Raw genomic sequence first — 20,128 nt, forward strand, 5'->3', positions numbered from 1 at the left:
GTTAGGTCCCATCTATCCCTACTTTGTTGAGGGTTTTTTTTTTTTTTTTTTTTTTTTTTTTTTATCAAGAATGGATGCTGTAATTTGTCAAATGTTTTTCTGCATCTATTGACAGGAACATATGGTTTGCACACTTTCTTTTTATCAATGTGGTGTATCATATTCATCTATTTGTGAATACTGAACTAGCCCTGTGGCCCAGGGATAAATCCCACTTGATCATGGTGAATAATTCTTTTAATGTACTGTTGAATTTGATTTGCTAGTATTTTGTTGGGAATTTCTGCATCCCTGTTAATCAGGGATATTGGCCTATAACTCTTTTTTAGTGGGGTTTTTGTCTGTTTTTGGAATCAAGGTAATGCTGGCCTCACAGAATGAGTTTGGAAGTTTCCATTCCATTTCTTTTTTTTTTTTAAAGTTTGAGAGGAATAGTTATGAGTTCTTCTTTAAATGTCTGGTAGAATTCCCTTGGGAAGCCATCTTGCTGCCCTACACTCCTGTTTGTTGGAAGATTTTTGATTACTGTTTCAATTTCTTTGCTGGTTATGGGTCTGTTCAAATTTTCTATTTCTTCCTGTTTTGGTACTTTCAATGTTTCTAGAAATTTATGCATTTTTTCCAGATTCTCCAGTTTGTTGGCATATTTTTCATAATATTCTCTTATAACTGTTTATATTTCTTTGGTGTTAGCTGTGATCTCTCCCCTTTCATTCATGATTTTATTTATTTAGGTCCTTTCTCTTCTCTTTTCATTAAGTCTGGCTAGGAGTTTATCAATTTTATTAATTCTTTTGAAGAACCACCTCTTAGTTTCATTGATTTGTTCTACTGGGTTTTTTGTTCCTGTATCATTTATTTCTGCTCTAGTCTTTATTATTTCTCTTCTTCTGCTGGCTTTAGGCTTCAACTGCTGCTCCTTTTCTAATCCCTTTAAGTGTTAGAGTTAGGTATAAGACCTGTATTGCAATATCATTTCTCTCTTAGGAATGCCTCTGCTGCATCCTAAAGGTTTTGAATGGTCATCTTTTCATTTTCATTTGCTTCTATGTATTTTTTTTTAATTTCTTCTTTAATTTCCTGGTTAACCCATTCATTCTTTAGTGGAATGTTCTTTAACCTCTATGTATTTAAAGGCTTTCCAAACTTTTTCTTGGGGTTGATTTCAAGTTTCATAGTGTTGTGATCTGAAAATATGCACGGTATGATCTCAACCTTTTGTACCTGTTGAGGGCTGATTTGCGACCATGTATGTGATCTATTCTGGCAAATGTCCCATGAACACTTAAGAAGAATGTGTATTCTGTTTTAGTGTGAAATGTTCTGAATATATCTTTTAAGTCCATCTGGTCCAGCGTGTCCTTCAAAGCCACTGTTTCCTTGTTGATTTTCTGCTTAGATGATCTGTCCTTTGCTCTAAGTGGGATGTTAAAGTTCCCTACGATTATTGTATTACTGTCAATGAGTTTATGTTTGCTATTAATTGATTTATATATTTGGGCATACCAAGTTAGGGGCATAAATCTTTACAATTGTTAGATCTTCTTGATGGATAGACCCCTTAATTATGATATAATGCCCTTCTTCAGCTCTTGTTACAGTCTTTCGTTTAAAATCTAGTTTGTCTGATATAAGTATGGCTACTCAGGCTTTCTTTTGGCATCCATTAGCATGATAGATGGTTCTACATTCCCTCACTTTCAATCTGTTGATGTCTTCAGATCTAAAATGAATCTCCTGTAGGCAGCATATAGATGGGTATTATTTTTTTTTATTCATTCTGATACCCAATGTCTTTTGATTGGAGCATATAGTCCATTTGCATTCAGGGTGATTGCTGAAAGATAGGAGTTTGGTGCCAGTGTGTTACCTGTAGAGTTGGTGTTTCTGGTGATGTTACAAAGAGCCCCTTTTATAATTTCTTGCAAGGGTGGTTTAGTGGTCACCAACTCCTTAAGATTTTGTCTGTCTAGGAAAGTCTTTAACCCTCCTTCTATTCTGAAAGACAGCCTTGCCTGATAAAGAATTCTTGGCTGCTGCAAACCTGATCTGTCTTCCATTGTAGGTTAAGGACTTTTTTTTTTCCTTGCTGCTTTCATAATTCTTTCCTTGTATTTTGTGAATTTGACTATGATATGTCTTGGCAATGGCTGGCAATGGCTGAATTTAACGGGGGTTCGCTGTGCTTCTAGGATTTTATGTCTGCATTCTTCCCCAGAATGGGAAGTTTTCCACTGTAATTTGCTCACATAAACTTTATCCCCCCTTTTCTCTCTCTTCATCTTCTGGGACTCCCATGATATGAATATTATTCCGTTTTAATAAGATGCTGAGTTTCCTGAGTCTACCTTTAGGATCCATTACCTTTCTTTCCCTCTTCTTTTCACCTTCATTTTTTCCCATAATTTTATCTTCTTTATTATTGAATCACTACTCTGCTTCAGCCATCCTCACTGTGATGGCATCCATCCGGTTTGCATCTCGGTTATAGCATTTTTAATTTCGGCCAGACTAGATTTTGGCTCTTTTATATTGGCAGGAAGGGATTCTCTAGGGTTTTCTAGCTTTTTACAAGCCCAGCTAATATTCTTAAAATCACTGTTTTCAATCTCAGTTCAGGATATATGTACTGATTAAATCCCTGGCCATCATTTCTTCCTGTTCTTTCTTTTGGGGTGAATTCCTCTATCTTGTCATTTTGGAGGAAGAAAAAAATTAAAAAGTAAAAAAATAACAAATAAAAAATTTTAATTTTGAAAAAATTCAAGTAAAGGAAGCTAGATTCTAGGTGTGTTTTGGTCTGCTTACAAAAAGCTTGAAAGAAAAAAGACAAAAGAGGGAAAAAATTAAAAATTTAAAAATAAATAATAAAACTTAAAAATAATTTTGCTCTTTCTGTATCCAAGGTGGAGGGAAAAAAAAATCATAAGCAACAAAAAAACCCCAAATGAAGCTAGATCCCATCTCTCCTAGAACTGGAGCTTTGCAGCAGTCTATGGTCAGTAGGCTAAGCCAGGGTTTGCTGCCCTCATCAGGAGTCTTTGTTCCTATGCTGGTGAGCATGGGGCTTGATGGTGCCCCCTGGGTCTTTTGCCCATGAGATGCCAAATCACCTCCACCAAATGCTCTCACAAGCAGGGGAACCGCTTCTCCCGGTGTGACCCCTGGGATCCTCAGACCCTGTGGCTGCTCTGGGGACTCCGCCCTCCTTCCTCACTGGACACCGCCAGGTGCTGACCTCTGAAACGTCACACTCGGCGCCCTACCATTTATAGAAACCTGGTGGTACCGAAACCTCTCCTTTCCCTCATCGGTGGTTCTGGGGGACATTTTCTTGTGTAGTCCCCAGAGAGTGTTTTCACTCTTTCTATCTGCTTTTGGGGCAAGTGTTTTCCTGCAAAAACCCGAGGCACTGCTCTCTCTCTCTCTCTCTCCTCTCGGCAAAAAAGACTGCCTCCCCTCTGAGGCACCCTGACTCTTCTCGCTCGCCAGTTCACCTCTCAGCACCATGCACCTGCTGCGTTCTCTCCCTCAAACTATGCAGAGCATTGTGTGAATCCTGAGATCGATTTCCTATGTGTTCAAAATGGTTTGATGTTGATCTAGCTGAGTTCAAGGGACATGTCCAGGGTGTCCTTACTACTCCACCATCTTAACTTCTGCTTGCTTCCTGTAATACATTAAATACATTTCCTACCTACTCAAAATAAAGTATTGATAATATTTCTTACATCACTATTAAACCTTATTTATAAGTGTTTACTTAAAATTTTTTTCATACTTCAGAGATTAATATTTATAACACTCTCAAGTTAGAAGGCCTCAACTCTCAGTATTACCTGACACAGCAATTTCCTATTGAGGTTCTAATTCCAAAATGGTAAGAACTGTACTCTGAGTAGCATAGTTACTGACACAGTGGCATATGATTAAGGATTTGTAAAATATGGTACAAAAAATTCAAAAGGTAATTTTTGTTTTTCATATCATATTTTCTAATAGAAATAATGTAAATTGTGGGAAGGCTCTCTAGACAGCCCATCAAATCTTACTTTAGCCCACCTGGAAACCCAGGCAGGGTGTTAAGTGGTCTTGTAAACATGAATGAGAAGAACCCTGTTACCAAGGTACCCACCGTGTAGTAAGAATAATAAGGTATCAAAGAGTAACAAGCATCAATCAAAAAGACCTTACATTAAGTGTAGTATTAGAAGTACAGCACACATGTGTAAAATAGAGGAAGTTAATTCTGCGACCAAATACAGCACTGCAATGAAAAATAGCAAAACACCTTTCATTAACACAAAGAATGAAATCCAAGTTGAATTGGTGGTGGATCTTTACTTCTAGAAGTTGGTGATTAAAGCAAAAGGAGGAAAAATAGTAAAACAGTTTGTGGAGTGCATATCTGTATGACATTATCTCTAACAATTTTAATGGTATTTTATGTTTTGACTGGGTTTTCCTCCCAATTTCTTCATTTTAAAGAAAGCAAACTTCATGTGTTAAAAAAAGTGACACTTTCAAATATTTGTGTGTGAAAGTAAATTGCTCTAAAAAAGGACATTTTGGTACTATGTACAAATTCTTTAAAATACACCTCTCTGGGCTTCCCGGGTGGTTCAGGCAGTTGAGCGTCCAACTCTTGATTCTGGCTCAGGTCATGATCCCAGGGTTGGGGGATCAAGCCCCATGTTGGGCTCTGCACTGAGTGAGGAGCCAGCTTGGGATTCTCTCTCTCCATGTGCCCCTTCCCCACTCTCGTGTGTGCTCAGTCTCTCAGTAAACTGAACTAAACTAAACTAAAAGTATATGTTGACCCAAACTCTCCAAATTTAGAAATTGCCACCCTGAATAAACATTAAATGAGGCAAATATAAGGATATCCATTGCAATGTTTTTTGTAACAGCAAAGACTGAAAAGAACATGTATGCCCATCTAACAAAACTGCTTATAAGTAAGTACATAGATATGGTGAATACAAATAATATTTTAAAATTAGGCATTAAATGGTTACTAATCTTTAATTGTTTTTTTTTTAATTTGAGAGAGACGGAGAGAGAATCCTAAGCAGGCTCCATGCTCAGTGCCAAGCCCAATGGGGCTCGATCCACAACCCTGGGATCATGACCTGAGCCAAAACAAGAATCAGATGCTTAAATGACTGAGCCACACAGGTGTGCCTATTGGTCAGTAATCTTTAAAAATCTCTGTAATGTTTTGGTTAATAAAGCAAAATACAAAACTGTATTTGTAACATGCTATTTGAGTTAAAAAGACTGTATGCATGTCTGAGTGTAAATACATAAAATGTTTATTTATACAATCTTTCTTGAAGGACACCCAAGAAGGGGTGAACAGCAGCTGTCCTGAGAAGAGAAACTGGTGACAGGGAGAGAGAAAGGGAACAGACTAAATTTTAGGTGCGAATCATCTTGTAGCTTTTTAATTTATATCAGGTACATGTATCACATAATAAAAAAATGTAATTTCATTTAAAAAACAATTCCCTGTTTTCAGTACAGTCCTTTCACTACCACTGTTGTTCATGAACCCGTCAGCACGAGCTGCTGTTAGGGGCGGAGGCTCTAGAAGAGGTGGGCCCGGCCACTGCCAAGCTCTGCAGGCTGAAGTAAGAGTCCTCCGGCAAGTTAACTGCCATCAAGACCCACGGGCCTTCTCTGTAAGGTGACAAGAACAAGCACACGCTCCTTTAAGGGCAGTGTGCAGACTGTGTGGAAACAACACGTCACTGTTTTACTTACTACTGCATCAGCGAGACACATCTTTATTGGCAGGTCACGTGCAAGGCACTTGTACACATACACTGTTCCATCTCATCCTCGCAAGAAAGGTAAGCATGGTGAGTAATCCCCATTACACAGCTGAGGAAACTGTGGCTTACTAGAGTTCAGTAACTTTCCCCAGGTCACCTGCTAGGAAATTCGAGAGGCAGGACTCAAACCCAAGTCTGTGACTTCGGAACCCACAACCCTATTCTGACATGTAACTGAAACAGAGAGAGAGGCTAAACAGGGACAGGCTGAGGAACCAACAGAAGTGGACAAAGCTAAAAAAAAGATGGGAAAAATTAAATCTGGAAGTGATGCAATTTACGGCTGAGATAGGCATTTGGCAAGAAGAACAGAACATGTTCCAGCAAAGATGGCCACGGCAGTGGGAAAGGGTGGCCTATTGGTCGTGAGAACAATACCAGGCAACACCTATGGCGACAAAGAGCTGGATGAATTCGAGGACCAGGAAGAAGTCCACTGTGGCTGAGTTGCAGAGACCAAGTGGGAAGAGGGTTCTGGGACGATGCTGAAGACAAAGGACCAGAAATGTGCCTATTTCTTCACAAGTACACTAGAAAGTCATTTGATGGGTTGTAAGCAGAGTAGTGAAATAATCAAACTGCCATATTAGGAAAATGATTCTGGCTGCTAAATGGAAAAATCAAAAAGAACAGGAAATGATCTCAGAAAGGAGTACAGGTAAGCGGTAAGGTACTCGGAGAAAATAGTGGAAAGAAATGCACAGATTTGAACTGTATGTTGTTAAGTAAAATCCACATGACTTGGGAATGAACTGGGTAGGCAGGCTAAGAAAGAAAAACATACCAAGAACAATTCCTAGGTTTCTAGCATGAGGAAATAAATCGATAAATAAATAAATGGATAAAAGGATCAATGCCTTTTACTGAGAGGGAAACATGAAAGGAAAACAATATGCGGAATTCAGTTCCGAACTTTGAGATGTCTCTGATGGATCAACCACAAAAATGACACTGAACAATCACTGAGGGTTTATAATGGTTCATGCCTTGTGGCGAACAATGTAATTCAGAGATGTGAGCTACGTATACACTCCTGAAGATGAACAACAAAGACAGAATTAGAGATAGAAAGTCGTAAACCATGAAAAGAATTATTAAGTAATCCCAGCCACTGAAACTAAATTGGTAGGAATGCTCTGATACAAAAATATGCACAACTTACAAGAGGTCCAACACATGTTCTCACTCACCTGTGGAATGTAATTTCGTCTTTCCTGACATGCAGCATGAAACCACGCAAAACTAAAGAGAGCGTGAGCTCGATGGATGCTGTCTTTTTTGCTGATTTGCTCGGCAGTCCAAGATTCGTAAGTGCGCATTAAATTCTTCTTCAAACCTGGAGGTGACTGAAGACAAAAGATTGACCCCTTATTGTCTCAAATCTTCCAAATTAAATTAACATTTAACATGTTTGAGAACATACTTTAATAAAGAAAAGTTTTCACCATTAAACACCCAATTTGACTTATTTTATATTACTTCAAAAAGTATGTATCTAAAACTAGTTTTAAACTCCTTGTAAAAAGGAGTTTAAATTTATATCCAGTATAAATTCAATAATTTTCAAATTTAAAAAAACTATAAAAGCAACAATATTTAGAACAACCCAATAAATTTTATATGATTGCCGGAGCACCTGGGTGGGTCAGTCGGTTAAGTCCGACTCGGTTAAGTCCGACTCAGTCGGTGGCTCAGTCCGACTTAGGCTCAGGTCATGATCTCACAGTCTGTGAGTTCAAGTCTCACATCAGGCTCTGTGCTGACAGCTCAGAGCCTGGAGCCTGCTTTGGATTTTGTGTGTGTCTCTCTCTCTGCCCCGCCCCCGCTTGAGCTCTGTCTGTCTCTCTCTCCCAAATAAACAAACATTAAATTTAAATTTTATATGATCGTTGAGGTATTTTACTGAAACTAAATCATACACAAGGAATGTGACACTGACTGTTAGGGGCACATGGTTTTTCCCCTGCTATGAACACACCCCCTTCTGCAGGTGCTATCTGAGCTTCTGGGCCCTCCCTGCACCGTTGACATACAACGCCAACTAACACTCCCAGCACATTAGACCACTGGAGTTCAAGTGGGGATTAGCAGATACCACTAGGCTCATAAACACAAATTCAAACCCACAAAGTGTATATTGAACTAGTAGTCAAAAAGCACTTATCTACATGTCCAGGATTGGTTTATATTGTTGAATTATCCAAATGAGAAAGATGAATTTCTAATTCTTTTTGGAAAAGTGTAAACTAAACCCACTTCTTGTGTGTGTGTTAAAAAAAAAAAAAATCCTTTTTTTTTAATCAAACACATTTGTCTATTAATCATCGGTTTCCTGGAGAATTCTTCTAATGTTAAAAAAATGTGCATTTATCTGAATTTATTTTAATTAGCTTTTTTAAAAAGTAAAACTTTTCCTTTAAAGAATGACTGCTACAAGGAACAGTCAGTCCCTCTGCGATCCTTTCCATGCTGTGTTTTTCTCAAATAAAAAGACTTCTTCAACATTAGAAGAAAATACCATTGATTTACTAAGTACATATCCATATACTTTTAAAAATAAAAGTTTCATGTTTATGAAACAGTAACAAAAATTATGACAAAATAGGCCAAATTTTCTGAGCACTTGATAAAACGTGAAAATAACAGAAAACTGAATATCCACTTAGTTTTTAAAGCAGTAAAGATTACATAAAATGAACAAATCATAAAGAATTAGAGAAAATCAGACACAAACATTTTTGAAAAATAACAAAATGAAGACACTAACATGTCCAATTATGGGATAAGGCCTAGCATGTAGTCAACTGCAAATTCACAGACATAAAATAATTTCAATATTACCTCAAGTAAATATATATTAGTTAAGCATTCAACACAAGAAATCAGGAATACCAAAGGCAAATAGAAATCTAAGGGAAACTTAAAAAAGAAGAATAAAGCAGGAAATTCAGTGAAAAGTATTAGTAGAAAAAAAGCAAATTATTAAGTATGACATCAGGTATTTGGAGTGAATTTTTAAAAGTCTGTCAACTAATCAAAAGAAGAAATAAACAATAAGATAGAGATGTAACAACCTTTAAAGATAATATACACGTGTGTACATACATATACAGTAATAATTTTGAATATAATTAACTGGACTATTTTCTAAAATAGTTAATTATCTATATGGAATTAAGAATTAGAAAAAAATACCAATTCAAATAAAATTTCCATTAAAAGTAATCAAATCACCTCCTGAAAGAAAATCCTGGCAAAGGCTGTACATGAAAATATTCAAGAACAGTTCTCCTGATAAATTAATTCTTCGTGTACTGTACGTGCCAGGTAGTACGCAGTAACTACAATGCTCAAGAGAAAAAACAGCCCCTATCCTTTTGGCTACAACAATTCACCGCTAGAATATACAGTCAGAGTGTACTGGGAGAGCAGCTGAGACGATTTTGGAAAAGTTCATTTTACTAGACATCGTAAAGACTTTCGACTGACATGTTTCCAAATAGTAAATGAACTTTACATTCTGTGGATTAACCATTATCCTTTTTCTTCCTTAAATGAGACTAACATCTTCAGATAAAAAACAAGAAATACTGATCTAAAGAAACACGTGACTATAATCAATATGAAGACATTTTTCTTCATAATAAAGATCACACAAAACAAATTTCAACAAACAGAAAAAAACCAAGCAGAACCTCTTCCACCAGCTTTAAAAAGTTTTAATTCCATTTACCATTTTATTTATGACTTGGCCCAGTTACACGGTAACATTGCAAACACACATAGTTTTGGATATGTCAGAAGAATGATGGGCTCAAACAGGAAACCCACACTGGAACTCTTGCTCAGCTGCTGTCAGAAGACCAGTAAGAACACCAGATACTCATGTGCAAAAGAAGAAGTTGAACCGTCCCTTTATACTGCATATAAAAATTAATCCACTCTGCACTAAAGACCTAAACGTAAGGCTATAAAACAATAAAACCAGAAGGAAACATAGAAGGAGGCTCCATGACATTGGCTCTGGCGATGACTCTTTGGATATGACAGGGGCACAGGCAACAGAAGCCAACACCAGGCAAACAGGACACGTCAAACTTTAAAGACGTCTAGGCTACAAAGGAAACAGCACAGTGGAGAGGAGGCACCATGAAAGGGAAGAAAATATTTGTCAACTATACATCTGACAAGGAACTCCTCCAATTCAATCAAAAACCCAGTTAAAAATGGGCAGAGGGGGGCGCCTGGGTGGCGCAGTCGGTTAAGCGTCCGACTTCAGCCAGGTCACGATCTCACGGTCCGTGAGTTCGAGCCCCGCGTCAGGCTCTGGGCTGGTGGCTCAGAGCCTGGAGCCTGTTTCGGATTCTGTGTCTCCCTCTCTCTCTGTCCCTCCCCCGTTCATGCTCTGTCTCTCTCTGTCCCAAAAAATAAATAAACGTTGAAAAAAAAAAAAATTTAAAAAAAAAAAAAAAAAAAAAAATGGGCAGAGGACTTAAGACCTTTCTCTAAGCCAATATGCAAACAGGCAAGAAGTCCACAAAAAGATGTTCAACGTCACTACTTACGAAGGAAATGTGGTGAGACACCGCTCACACCGTTAGGATGGCTGCTGCGCGCACGCACACACACAAATGACAAGCAGCACTGCAGGGATCAGTAGAAGGCAGCATCCTTCAACAATTAAACACAGAATGACTTCTGACCTGGCAGTTCCACAGAAGCCCTGAGAACCAGCTCGCGGAGAACCAGTTGTGCCGTCGTCGTCCCTGCAGCATGACGCACAGCTGTGCGGAGACACGCGCGCCCCCCCCGTGTCCCGCACTGCTGGATCAAGATGACGCCACATGCGCACACACGGAATCGCGGACCCTCACAGGGAAGGAAGCCCCCCTCGTGTGTGTCGACGGGAGAAACCCTGAGGACGTTCCCACAGACATTGTGACAGGCCAGGCCTCAAGGACAAATCTTCCAGGCGCCCCTAGGCAGGCAAACTCCTGGAGATACAGAGTGGAGGAGGGACAGCCAGGCCCCCCACCCCTCCTCCAGAGAGGGGAGAAGAAGGGACCGGGGAGTCGGTCCGCAGCAGACAGTCTCCGCTGGGCAAGATGGAACGAGTTCTAGGGCTCCGCTGCACAAGAGAGCACACGTGTCACTACCCAACTGTGCCATCAAAAATGGTGAAGATGGCAAATTTTATGTTACGTGTCTTTTACCAATACAAATACCGAAAAATGAAATAAAATTTAGAAGGAAGATTTAAATTTCGATAAACATCATCTGATGCTATTATTTATGTTTCTTTTACCTGACCTACACAAAATGTGTTTTGTTTTGTTTTGTTTGAGTACAGCTGCCACACAACCTGACAATAATTTCAGGTGTGTGGCACGTGACTGGACGAGGGTGGCATCACGCCGTGCTCGCCACAAGCGCAGCTGCCGCCTGTTGGCACACAACGCTGTCACACCACCCCCCACCCCCAATGTGTCCCGCTCACTGTGCCCTTCCTCCCCAAGACTCACACTACCACTGGCAGTCTGTACCTCCCGCCGCCATCCCCCCCTGCACCATCAGTCCGTCCTCTATTTATACACCTGATTCTGCTTTTTGTCGTTTGTAGACTCAATCACCACATTCCACTTAGACTGGACTCACGTGTTCGTCTTTTTCAGTCTGACTTATTTCACTTGGTTAATACCCTGTGGTCCATCCACGGTGTCGCAAAGAGCAAGATCTCACCCCTGTCACGGCCGAGTAATCAGCCACTGCAGACACCACGCCTTCCCTGTCTGCCGATCTATGACGGACACTTGCGGCTTCCATAGTTTGGCTACGATAAATAATCCCACAATAAACACAGGGGTGCATGTTTCTTTTTGAAATAGTGTGATGTTTTCTGTGGGTAAATACCCGGCAGTGGAACTGCTGGGTCGTAGAGTAGTTTGATTTTTAACTTTCTGAGGAACCTCCACACTGTTTTCCAGAGCAGCTGCACCAGTTTGCATTCCCACCAGCAGTGTAAACGGTTCCTGTTTCTCCGCATCACGGCCAACACCTGTGGTCTTCTGGGTTGTTAATGTTAGCCACTCTGACAGGTGCGAGGTGGTTTCGATTCGTACTTCCCTGATGATGAGTGATGCTGAGCATCTTTTCATGTGTCTGCTGGCCATCTGCTTGTCTTCTTTGGAAAAATATCTATCCAGGTCCTCTGCCCATTTATTAATCGAATTGTTTGTTGAACAAGACAGTTTTACGTGTTCTGTAGGACAGACAGTCCTTTACAGAGCTGTAGGAGGCATGTGGAGGTTAGTGCACTTAAGACAGCTAGTGATTCAAGGTTTAAATCTTCTTACCTCGTATGTGATCTTTAAACTTGACTGTAATAAAATAGGAGTAAAATGGGGATGAACTTCTGCAGTCAGCCACAGACGAAAGGTATCTTTAGGTTGAAGAGTATTTAATTCCTGGTTTATAAAAACAGCAACAATAAAAATCTACTTCAATATACACACTCATTTCCATTTTAGAAATGTATTAGTAGTAAGTAACTTTTTCCTACTGAAATCCTTCTATGACATTCTGATATATTTCATTCTGCTGCTTATTTGTTCTGTGACCTTGGGTTCTAGGATTTACACCAATGCTGAGCAAGGATAATATGAGTGCGCATCTTGTGAACCGTGTACAACACTCATAGCTGCACATGATGCACAGCAAGTACAAAACAAGTGTTAGCGGTAACCGATGCACCTCAACTGGTCACCACCTTCTGGACCTTAGGTTCTCACCGCTTTGATTAGGGCTTCCAGAGAGTTCTAGCATGAGAGCACTTCCTTTATTGGCAACGTTTGCTGTATCCTACTTATTGCCTATCATGTAAAGTCAAAACTTCACCACACAAATTCCTCGGCCTGTGCTATCTGCTGCAGTCACTTATTCAAATTTCATGTCTGTGTCCTCTTGAATATTTTTCCTTTCTACCTGTTATGTTCTTTGGAACCTGAAAATTCTTACTCATCTGTCAAGTTAAGTCCAAGTCTTAGGGGGATATTTTCTCCAACTCTTCAGTACCAGTCCCAGGCACATTAATCCCTCAAGACACTTTGTGAACTGTCTTCTGTAGTATTCACTATGCTACAATATAGTTACTAATGTGGGCTGTCTCTTCTACACCAACTTCCTTCCTACGAGCAGGTACAAATTTTGTATGCATTGAGCACTTACGGCAACTGCTGGCTTTTTTTCTGTACTAAACAAGTGTTTGTAGAATAAACGAATGAATGACAAAAGACTTGTTAAGAGTTCTAAAAGAGTGAAAACTAAAATTTATGTTAAAAAATATAATCTATGTCTGATTCTAATATTTACTATTTTAATGCAAAATACAGGTGACCACAAAAAAAAAAAAAAAGGCAAAAGAATTGGCCATAAAAACACTGTGCTTACTTAACATTGTATATTGTAAAATGTATCTACACTTACTAACAACTTAAGAAGGTAAAATTTACATGAAATTTTGGTTTAGGTTAGCACATTTTAAAAGAAAGGTAAAAAACACACATTCATGATAGAGTTGGTTTGAAAATAAATTTGCAAATTTATACCCAAACAATTTATCCTAACTCCCCAAAAGAAAATTTAAAAAATATTTTAAAGTTTAAACTTTTTTATTATCATCTACCTTATAGGCTTCAAAAAGTTCTAATTAAGATTTGCTTCCAGGGATGCATGGGGGGCTCAGTCGGTTAAGTGTCCTACTTCGGCTCAGGTCGTGATCTCTGGTTCCTGAGTTCAAGCCTCACGTTGGGCTCTGTGCTGACAGCTCAGAGCCTAGAGCCTGCTTTGGATTCTGTGTCTCCCTCTCTCTCTCTGCCCCTCCCCCGCTCATTCTCAGTCTCTCCCTCTCTCTCTCTCAAAACAGGAAAAACCTTTAAAAAATTTTTTTAAAAAAGATTTGCTTCTGGGGCACCTGGTGGCTCAGTCGGTTAAGCAGCCGACTTCAGCTCAGGTCATGATCTTGCGGTCCGTGGGTTCAAGCCCTGCATCGGGCTCTGTGCTGACAGCTCAGAGCCTGGAGCCTGTTTTGGATTCTGTGTCTCCCTCTCTCTCTGACCCTCCCCCGTTCATGCTCTGTCTCTCTCTGTCTCAAAAATAAATAAATGTTTAAAAAAAAAAAAAAGATATACATGTTAAAAAAAAAAAGATTTGCTTCTGAGTAATCATTGTAATTGTGTGTTACACAAATAAATAGCTATCGATCTATTATTTGGAAGAAAAAGCAGAATTTAAGCATTTACAGGTCTTCTTTACATGTTTTAAAACATATGTGATTTATCAGACATGAATTATATATTTTTACACATTAATGGTTTTCTCAGAAAACTGTCCTAATAATAGAATTCCTCAAATATTTACATATACCTCAGTTTCCAAATCTGTGTCTTGTTTTGATTTTATGAACCACCACCGTCCATCAATTAACTCACTGAGTCATGAACTCAAAGATGTGATCGCCTATATGTTGTGAAAGGTGCTACAGGTGCCATGTACTAGGACCACACAATTTTTCGACACATTACAATTAGTTAAGGGCCTCTGTCAATCTATTCTATTCTCAATGATACGTCTGCCAGATCGATTAAACTAATTAACTCACCCTCCTGCTTAAGACCTCCTTTGACTTCATCCTAAGAAAAAAATTTCCAAATTCTTCTGCATGGTTCTCAGGGTATTCCACAACCCAGCCCCACTCTGCCACGCCCAGCCCTCCCAGCACATTCAAGGTCATCTTTATTCTTTGTACTAGGCCTGTTCGTCTCCCCCACTAGGTCTCTATTTGTGCTGCTGGAATTAACCAGGCTATCCTCACCTGCCTGTCTGCCTTCCCTCCCCCCTTCCCTCCTTCCTCCCTCCCTTCCTTCCCTTCTTTCCCTTCCTTCCCTCCCTCTTTCCTCCCCTCCCTCCCTCCTTCCTCCCTTCCTTCCCTCCCTTCCTCCTCCCTTCCTTCCCTCTCTTTCCTCCCTCCTTCCTTCCCTCCCTCTTTCCTCCCCTCCCTCCCTCCTTCCTCCCTTCCTTCCCTCCCTTCCTCCTCCCTTCCTTCCCTCTCTTTCCTCCCTCCTTCCTCCCTTCCTTCCCTCTCTTTCCTCCCTCCTTCCTTCCCTTCCTCCTCCCTTCCTTCCCTCCCTCCTTCCTCCCTTCCCCCCTTCCCTCCCTCCCCCTTCCCCCCTTTCTTCCTTCCTCCCTTCCTCTCCTCCCTTCTTCCTTCCCCCTTCCTTCCTTCCTCCCTTCCTCTCCTCCCTCCTTCCTTCCCCCCTTCCCTCCTTCCTTCTCTCCCTCCTTCCTTCCCCCCTTCCCTCCTTCCTTCCTCTCCTCCCTCCTTCCTTCCTCCCCTCCCTCCTTCCTTCCTCCCCTCCCTCCTTCCTTCCTCCCCTCCCTCCTCCCTTCCTTCCCTCCCTCCTTCCTCCCTTCCCCCCTTCCCTCCCTCCCCCTTCCCCCCTTTCTTCCTTCCTCCCTTCCTCTCCTCCCTTCTTCCTTCCCCCTTCCTTCCTTCCTCCCTTCCTCTCCTCCCTCCTTCCTTCCCCCCTTCCCTCCTTCCTTCTCTCCCTCCTTCCTTCCTCCCCTCCCTCCTTCCTTCCTCCCCTCCCTCCTTCCTTCCTCCCCTCCCTCCTTCCTTCCTCCCCTCCCTCCTTCCTTCCTCCCCTCCCTCCTTCCTTCCTCCCCTCCCTCTCTCCTTCCTTTCTTCCCTCCCTCCTTCCTTCTTTCCTCTCCTTTTTTTTCTTCCTTCCTTTCTTTTTCTTTTTCTTTCTTTCTTTTTTTCTTTCTTTCTTTCTTTCTTTCTGCCCCTACACTTAGCTAAATCACGTACAACTTTCAAGCAACATCTTGTCTTAGGAGTCATCTCTAACTATCCGAGACCACAATCATCTTTTTTAAGGAACAGACTTAAGTTAGGGTTTGCATTTAAAACCTGGCCAGCAATTTGCTCTGTCTGGAGGCTAGCTTTGCTCTGGGTCTGTGTGAATTCAGTCAAGTGACTGCTTTGGTTTCCATCCTAGCCTCCCAGGGAAGTCCTGTTATCCCCCCCACTCCTCTCCATCCTCTCTCCCCACACAGACACTGCAGACCAAGAGCATCAGGAGAAAGCAATGGTTTGAAAAGGCCTCCTCTAACCCTTTAAAGCAGCTACCTACTTTAGTTCTGGGAAAAGCTCCCTAAGCCTCCCTTCGATCCTGATGAATAATTTCTTGGTTCCCCTTAAACGCTTTCAACATAGAGACTTTTGTACACATCCTAATAAAAAGGCCCCCACCTTCATTTGTACAAATGTACATATTAAATGCTTAACAGGTTTTAAATGATTTCTCGTTAAACGCTAACTTTAAAAAAATTACATAACGCATGACAGTCTTTGGAGATCACCCAAGTGACTACATTCCGTACTATTTACACCACACTCATCTGAATCTACCTTTTCCAGAACTGGCAGCCAAGACACCACAAGATGTAAGTTCTTCAAACACAGCCAGTCCCCACTGCGGGCACATTCCTTCAGCATCTGAATCGCTAAATCGGCTTGACCCTGACCCATAGCAACCTGCAAGACAAAACACAACACTTGTTGTAGTAAACACCCACTCCAGTGCCTAGCACATGGGGACCGCGCTGATGGACCACTAATTACTGTTATTCTAGGCCGATGAGGACTGAGGGCGGGCCCTGCCTGAGACTAGCTGCACACGCAGTCCAGTCGTGACCTTGACCTGTGAGGGAGTCAAGCTTCCACTGCCCCGTCCATCCTCCTGCCACGAAGCCCGAGGGCCTTGCTCTGCTAGCAGACCCTGAGAGCGGGAGGCCTGCGGCCCAGTGGCCATCCTGCTTGAGAGGAACTAGGAATGCCTTGCTTAGGTTCCTTATCTGGGTTCTCAGGATAAATAAGTAAGTAAATAAATAAGTAAGTAAGTAAGTAAATAAGAAATTAAGAAAGAAAGAAAGAAAATTAAAAATACAATACAAAAAACAGATCTGATAACACAGAACATAATAGATTCAAATTATCCTGCTTTACATACTGAACCAACTCAGTTATTTTGATGAGGGTTCTAAATTTTTACTGTTTATTTTGGAAGAGAGAGAATGAGCAGAGAGAGAGAATCTCAGGCAGGCTCCGCACTGCCAGTGCAGATCTCAACATGGGGCTCGATCCCATGAACCATGATATCATGACCTAAGCAGAAACCAAGAGTCAGATGCTTAACTCAGTCACCCAGGTGCCCCGAGGGTTCTAAATTTTTAATAAGAAATACCACTGTGTTGCCATTTCCAATAGCTGTCTTATTTTTGTCCTTAACAGAAGATTTCTAATACTTTTCTATTTATTAAAAACAGTGAACTGTTTTGATGCACCTATTAATCTTCCATTGTTAAAATGCAAAAAAAAAAAAAAAAAAAAAAAAACCACAAAAGACAACAGAAAAAAAAACAATTTGCTGAACAGAAATTATAGATAATAATAGACAACTCAAGGGTGCCAGGGTGGCTCGCTCAGTTGAGCATCAGACTTCGCCTCAGGTCATGATCTCATGATTCCTGGGTTCGAACCCCATGTCAGGCTTTGTGCTGACAGCTCAGAGCCTGGAACCTGCTTCGGATTCTGTGTCTCCCTCTTTCTCTGCCCCTCCCTCTGCTCATGCTTGCTCACTCACTCTCTCAAAAATAAACATAAAAAAAAATAAAAATAGACAACTTAGGATTCTCCAGGAAGCCTCAATCATGTGAAAAAAATCTTAAAGAGTCATAAAACCTCAGAAAAAAACATTTACTACAAAAATTTTAAAATATTTTGTAAAAACCACATCAGGAATGTTTTGAGAAGATGGTTAGCCACTCATCCCCTCAAAAATCTACACCACTGCTTCTTAAATTAAAAATTAACTTAGCATATATAGTCAACAAAGCAACAAAGCTTTAAAATAACAGAATTATATCTGTATTTAAAGGCTTTCCTACATTCCAACAACTGTGGAGGACGTTTCAACAGTCAAAACTACTGCGGCTGCAAACAGCTTTGTGCTTCTGGTAAAAGCATTTGCTGACAGTAGAATCCATGGCCAGGCCGTCCTCCCGACAGACAGGGCAGGGACTGAGGAGGGACGGCAGGGACTGAGGAGGGATGTGTCCTTATCACAGCAGGAGCAGGGTGAAACCCCATGCCCAGGAGCTGGAGAGGCACCTGCCCATGGGCCCAGGCCCTACCCTCTGGCTGCCTTGTGTCTGGGTCCCCACAATATTCCTACTTCTCCAGTTTTGGTCTTTCTCAAGTGTCTGCTTTGTAATCATTATAATTTTCCCAATAAAAGCAGTTTATTTATTCAGTTGTCAAAAACTGATGGTAAATGAATACATTTTCAGACCTGCATGCAGACTGAATCTGAACAAACTAAGCCCCTAGATTTACCTCGAGAAAATGTGCTATATTACACAAGTTTTACTCAACAATTTTTATACTTCAGCTTCTGCAGGTAAATATTGCTGTGATTTACTGTAAAAGCATCCAAGTAAAATTATTCTCAAAAGGTTAGCAATTATTTTAGCTTCTTATTACCGTTACAACAAATTATCACCACTTAGTACGGTAAAACCAGGAACATGCCTGATTTCTGATCTAACACTAGGGATCTGGCTTTAATATAAAGGTAGTACCACAAGGCTGCGCTCTTCCCGGAGGCTCTGGGAGAGAATCCCTCAGGCGCTTTTCCAGCTCCTGGAAGCCTGCCACACCTCCTCCTTGAGGCCACCCCTCCATCACTGGCCCCCCTACCCCTGCCTCCACTCCACCTCCCGGGCTGCCCCCTACGGCTCCATCACCAGCCCCCCCCCCCACCCCGCCCGACTCCACCTCCTGGGCTGGCCCCCACGGCTCCATCACCAGCACCCCCCCATCACCAGCCCCCCCGGACTCCGCCTCCTGGGCTGACCCCCACTGCTCCATCATTGCTCCCTCCCCCTGCCCCTGCCTCCACTCCGCCTCCCCGGCTGCCCCCTAGCAGGGCATGCAGACACTGAAGTGCAGGGCAGAACTCCCTCTGGGGGGAGCCTGGGGACCAGGACGTGGGCACTGTGGGGGGGCCAACAGGATGGACCAACAGGATGGACCATGGCAGGAAGACCAAAGCTGGGCAGAAACAGCAGGTCTCTGTGCTCACCTGGTGGTAGCACTCTCCTCCGCGCTCAGCATTAGCCAGCTCCTGCAGCTCCTGGGAAGGATCTGCACCCGGGGAGATGATTATCAAGACGGGCTCAATCTCCAGTGTCTCTTTGTAGAGGCGTTTGAGATTTAGAGGGAGCGGGGACAGCTCTTTCAGTCCTGGAAGATACAGATTAGAGACGTGAAAACTTTGTAGCAACCTGATTCAGACAAAAGTCTGTTAAATCTAATTGCAGGATGTAATACAGAGAAGAACCAGGTGACTTAATCCCGTACAGTTTTTTCACTGTGAGATCCCTCACTCACCAGCAATAACTCACATCTGTCAGATACTGGAGGTGCCGGACATTTTTCTGAATGCTCTACACTTGGGATATCAGCGACTCACTGCACCACCACCAGGCAGGCACCCTGACTGCCTCATCCAGCACAGGAAGAAACACACCATCAGGGTTGTGGCCTCAATAGGTAACTTTCTGCCTACAAGAGAAGCCTGAACCCAACTACCCGTCTCTACCACTATTCACTCATTTCTATGATAACCGGGTGCCTGCTCTGTGCTGTGCACTGGGAATCAGATTTCCGCATGACCTAGTGAACGATTTCACCATCATGATACATGAGGGCTATGTCTTACGCCCACGCGTTATGAGAAAAAAAAAAAAAGTGGTACAGAATGAAAAGAATATAAGTTTGGAGACAGAATACGTAAGCTCTCAGTTTAGCCACTGACCCTGTACAAATCACTAAAATACTCTGTGCCCAGTGTCCTTGGTTGTAAAAAAAAAAAAAAAGCATAAAACAATCCATAGGCCATTTGGGAGCAAAACAGGATATGATAATAAAAAAGATTCCACATATTCATCACCTACTCTATGCTAGGCACTATGCCAGATATTTATTTTACATATAAGAAAACTAACAATCAAAGAAACTGAATTTGCCAAAGGCCACCCAGCTGCTGCTGGCTGTATTCAACATAATTCACCTGTGCGTCCTCTGACTCTGAAGCTTTTCACAAACTCAAGTCCTATACAGACAAGAAACTGTAATTTTGCTATTATGTTTAAACCTCCTTAACTAAAAT

General features: G+C 41.5%; 1 protein-coding gene across 5 annotated transcripts in view; it reads right to left on the reverse strand.

Annotated features, from left to right (window-relative positions):
• Positions 1–20,128, reverse strand: part of DYNC2H1 (dynein cytoplasmic 2 heavy chain 1) — a 343,887-nt gene that overhangs the window by 138,718 nt on the left and 185,041 nt on the right. For all 5 annotated transcript variants that reach the window (XM_078432668.2, XM_078432669.2, XM_078432667.2 and 2 more), the window contains 4 exons: positions 19,040–19,200; positions 16,306–16,431; positions 12,191–12,301; positions 7,028–7,183 (listed from right to left, as the gene is read on the reverse strand). In XM_078432668.2, coding sequence (XP_078288794.2) covers positions 7,028–7,183; positions 12,191–12,301; positions 16,306–16,431; positions 19,040–19,200 — 554 coding nt within the window. The remainder of the gene's footprint in view (positions 1–7,027; positions 7,184–12,190; positions 12,302–16,305; positions 16,432–19,039; positions 19,201–20,128) is intronic.

Source organism: Panthera onca, chromosome D1 (genome assembly GCF_046562875.1).
Source record: "Panthera onca isolate mPanOnc1 chromosome D1, mPanOnc1 haplotype 2, whole genome shotgun sequence".
NCBI classification, from domain to species: Eukaryota; Metazoa; Chordata; class Mammalia; order Carnivora; family Felidae; genus Panthera; species Panthera onca.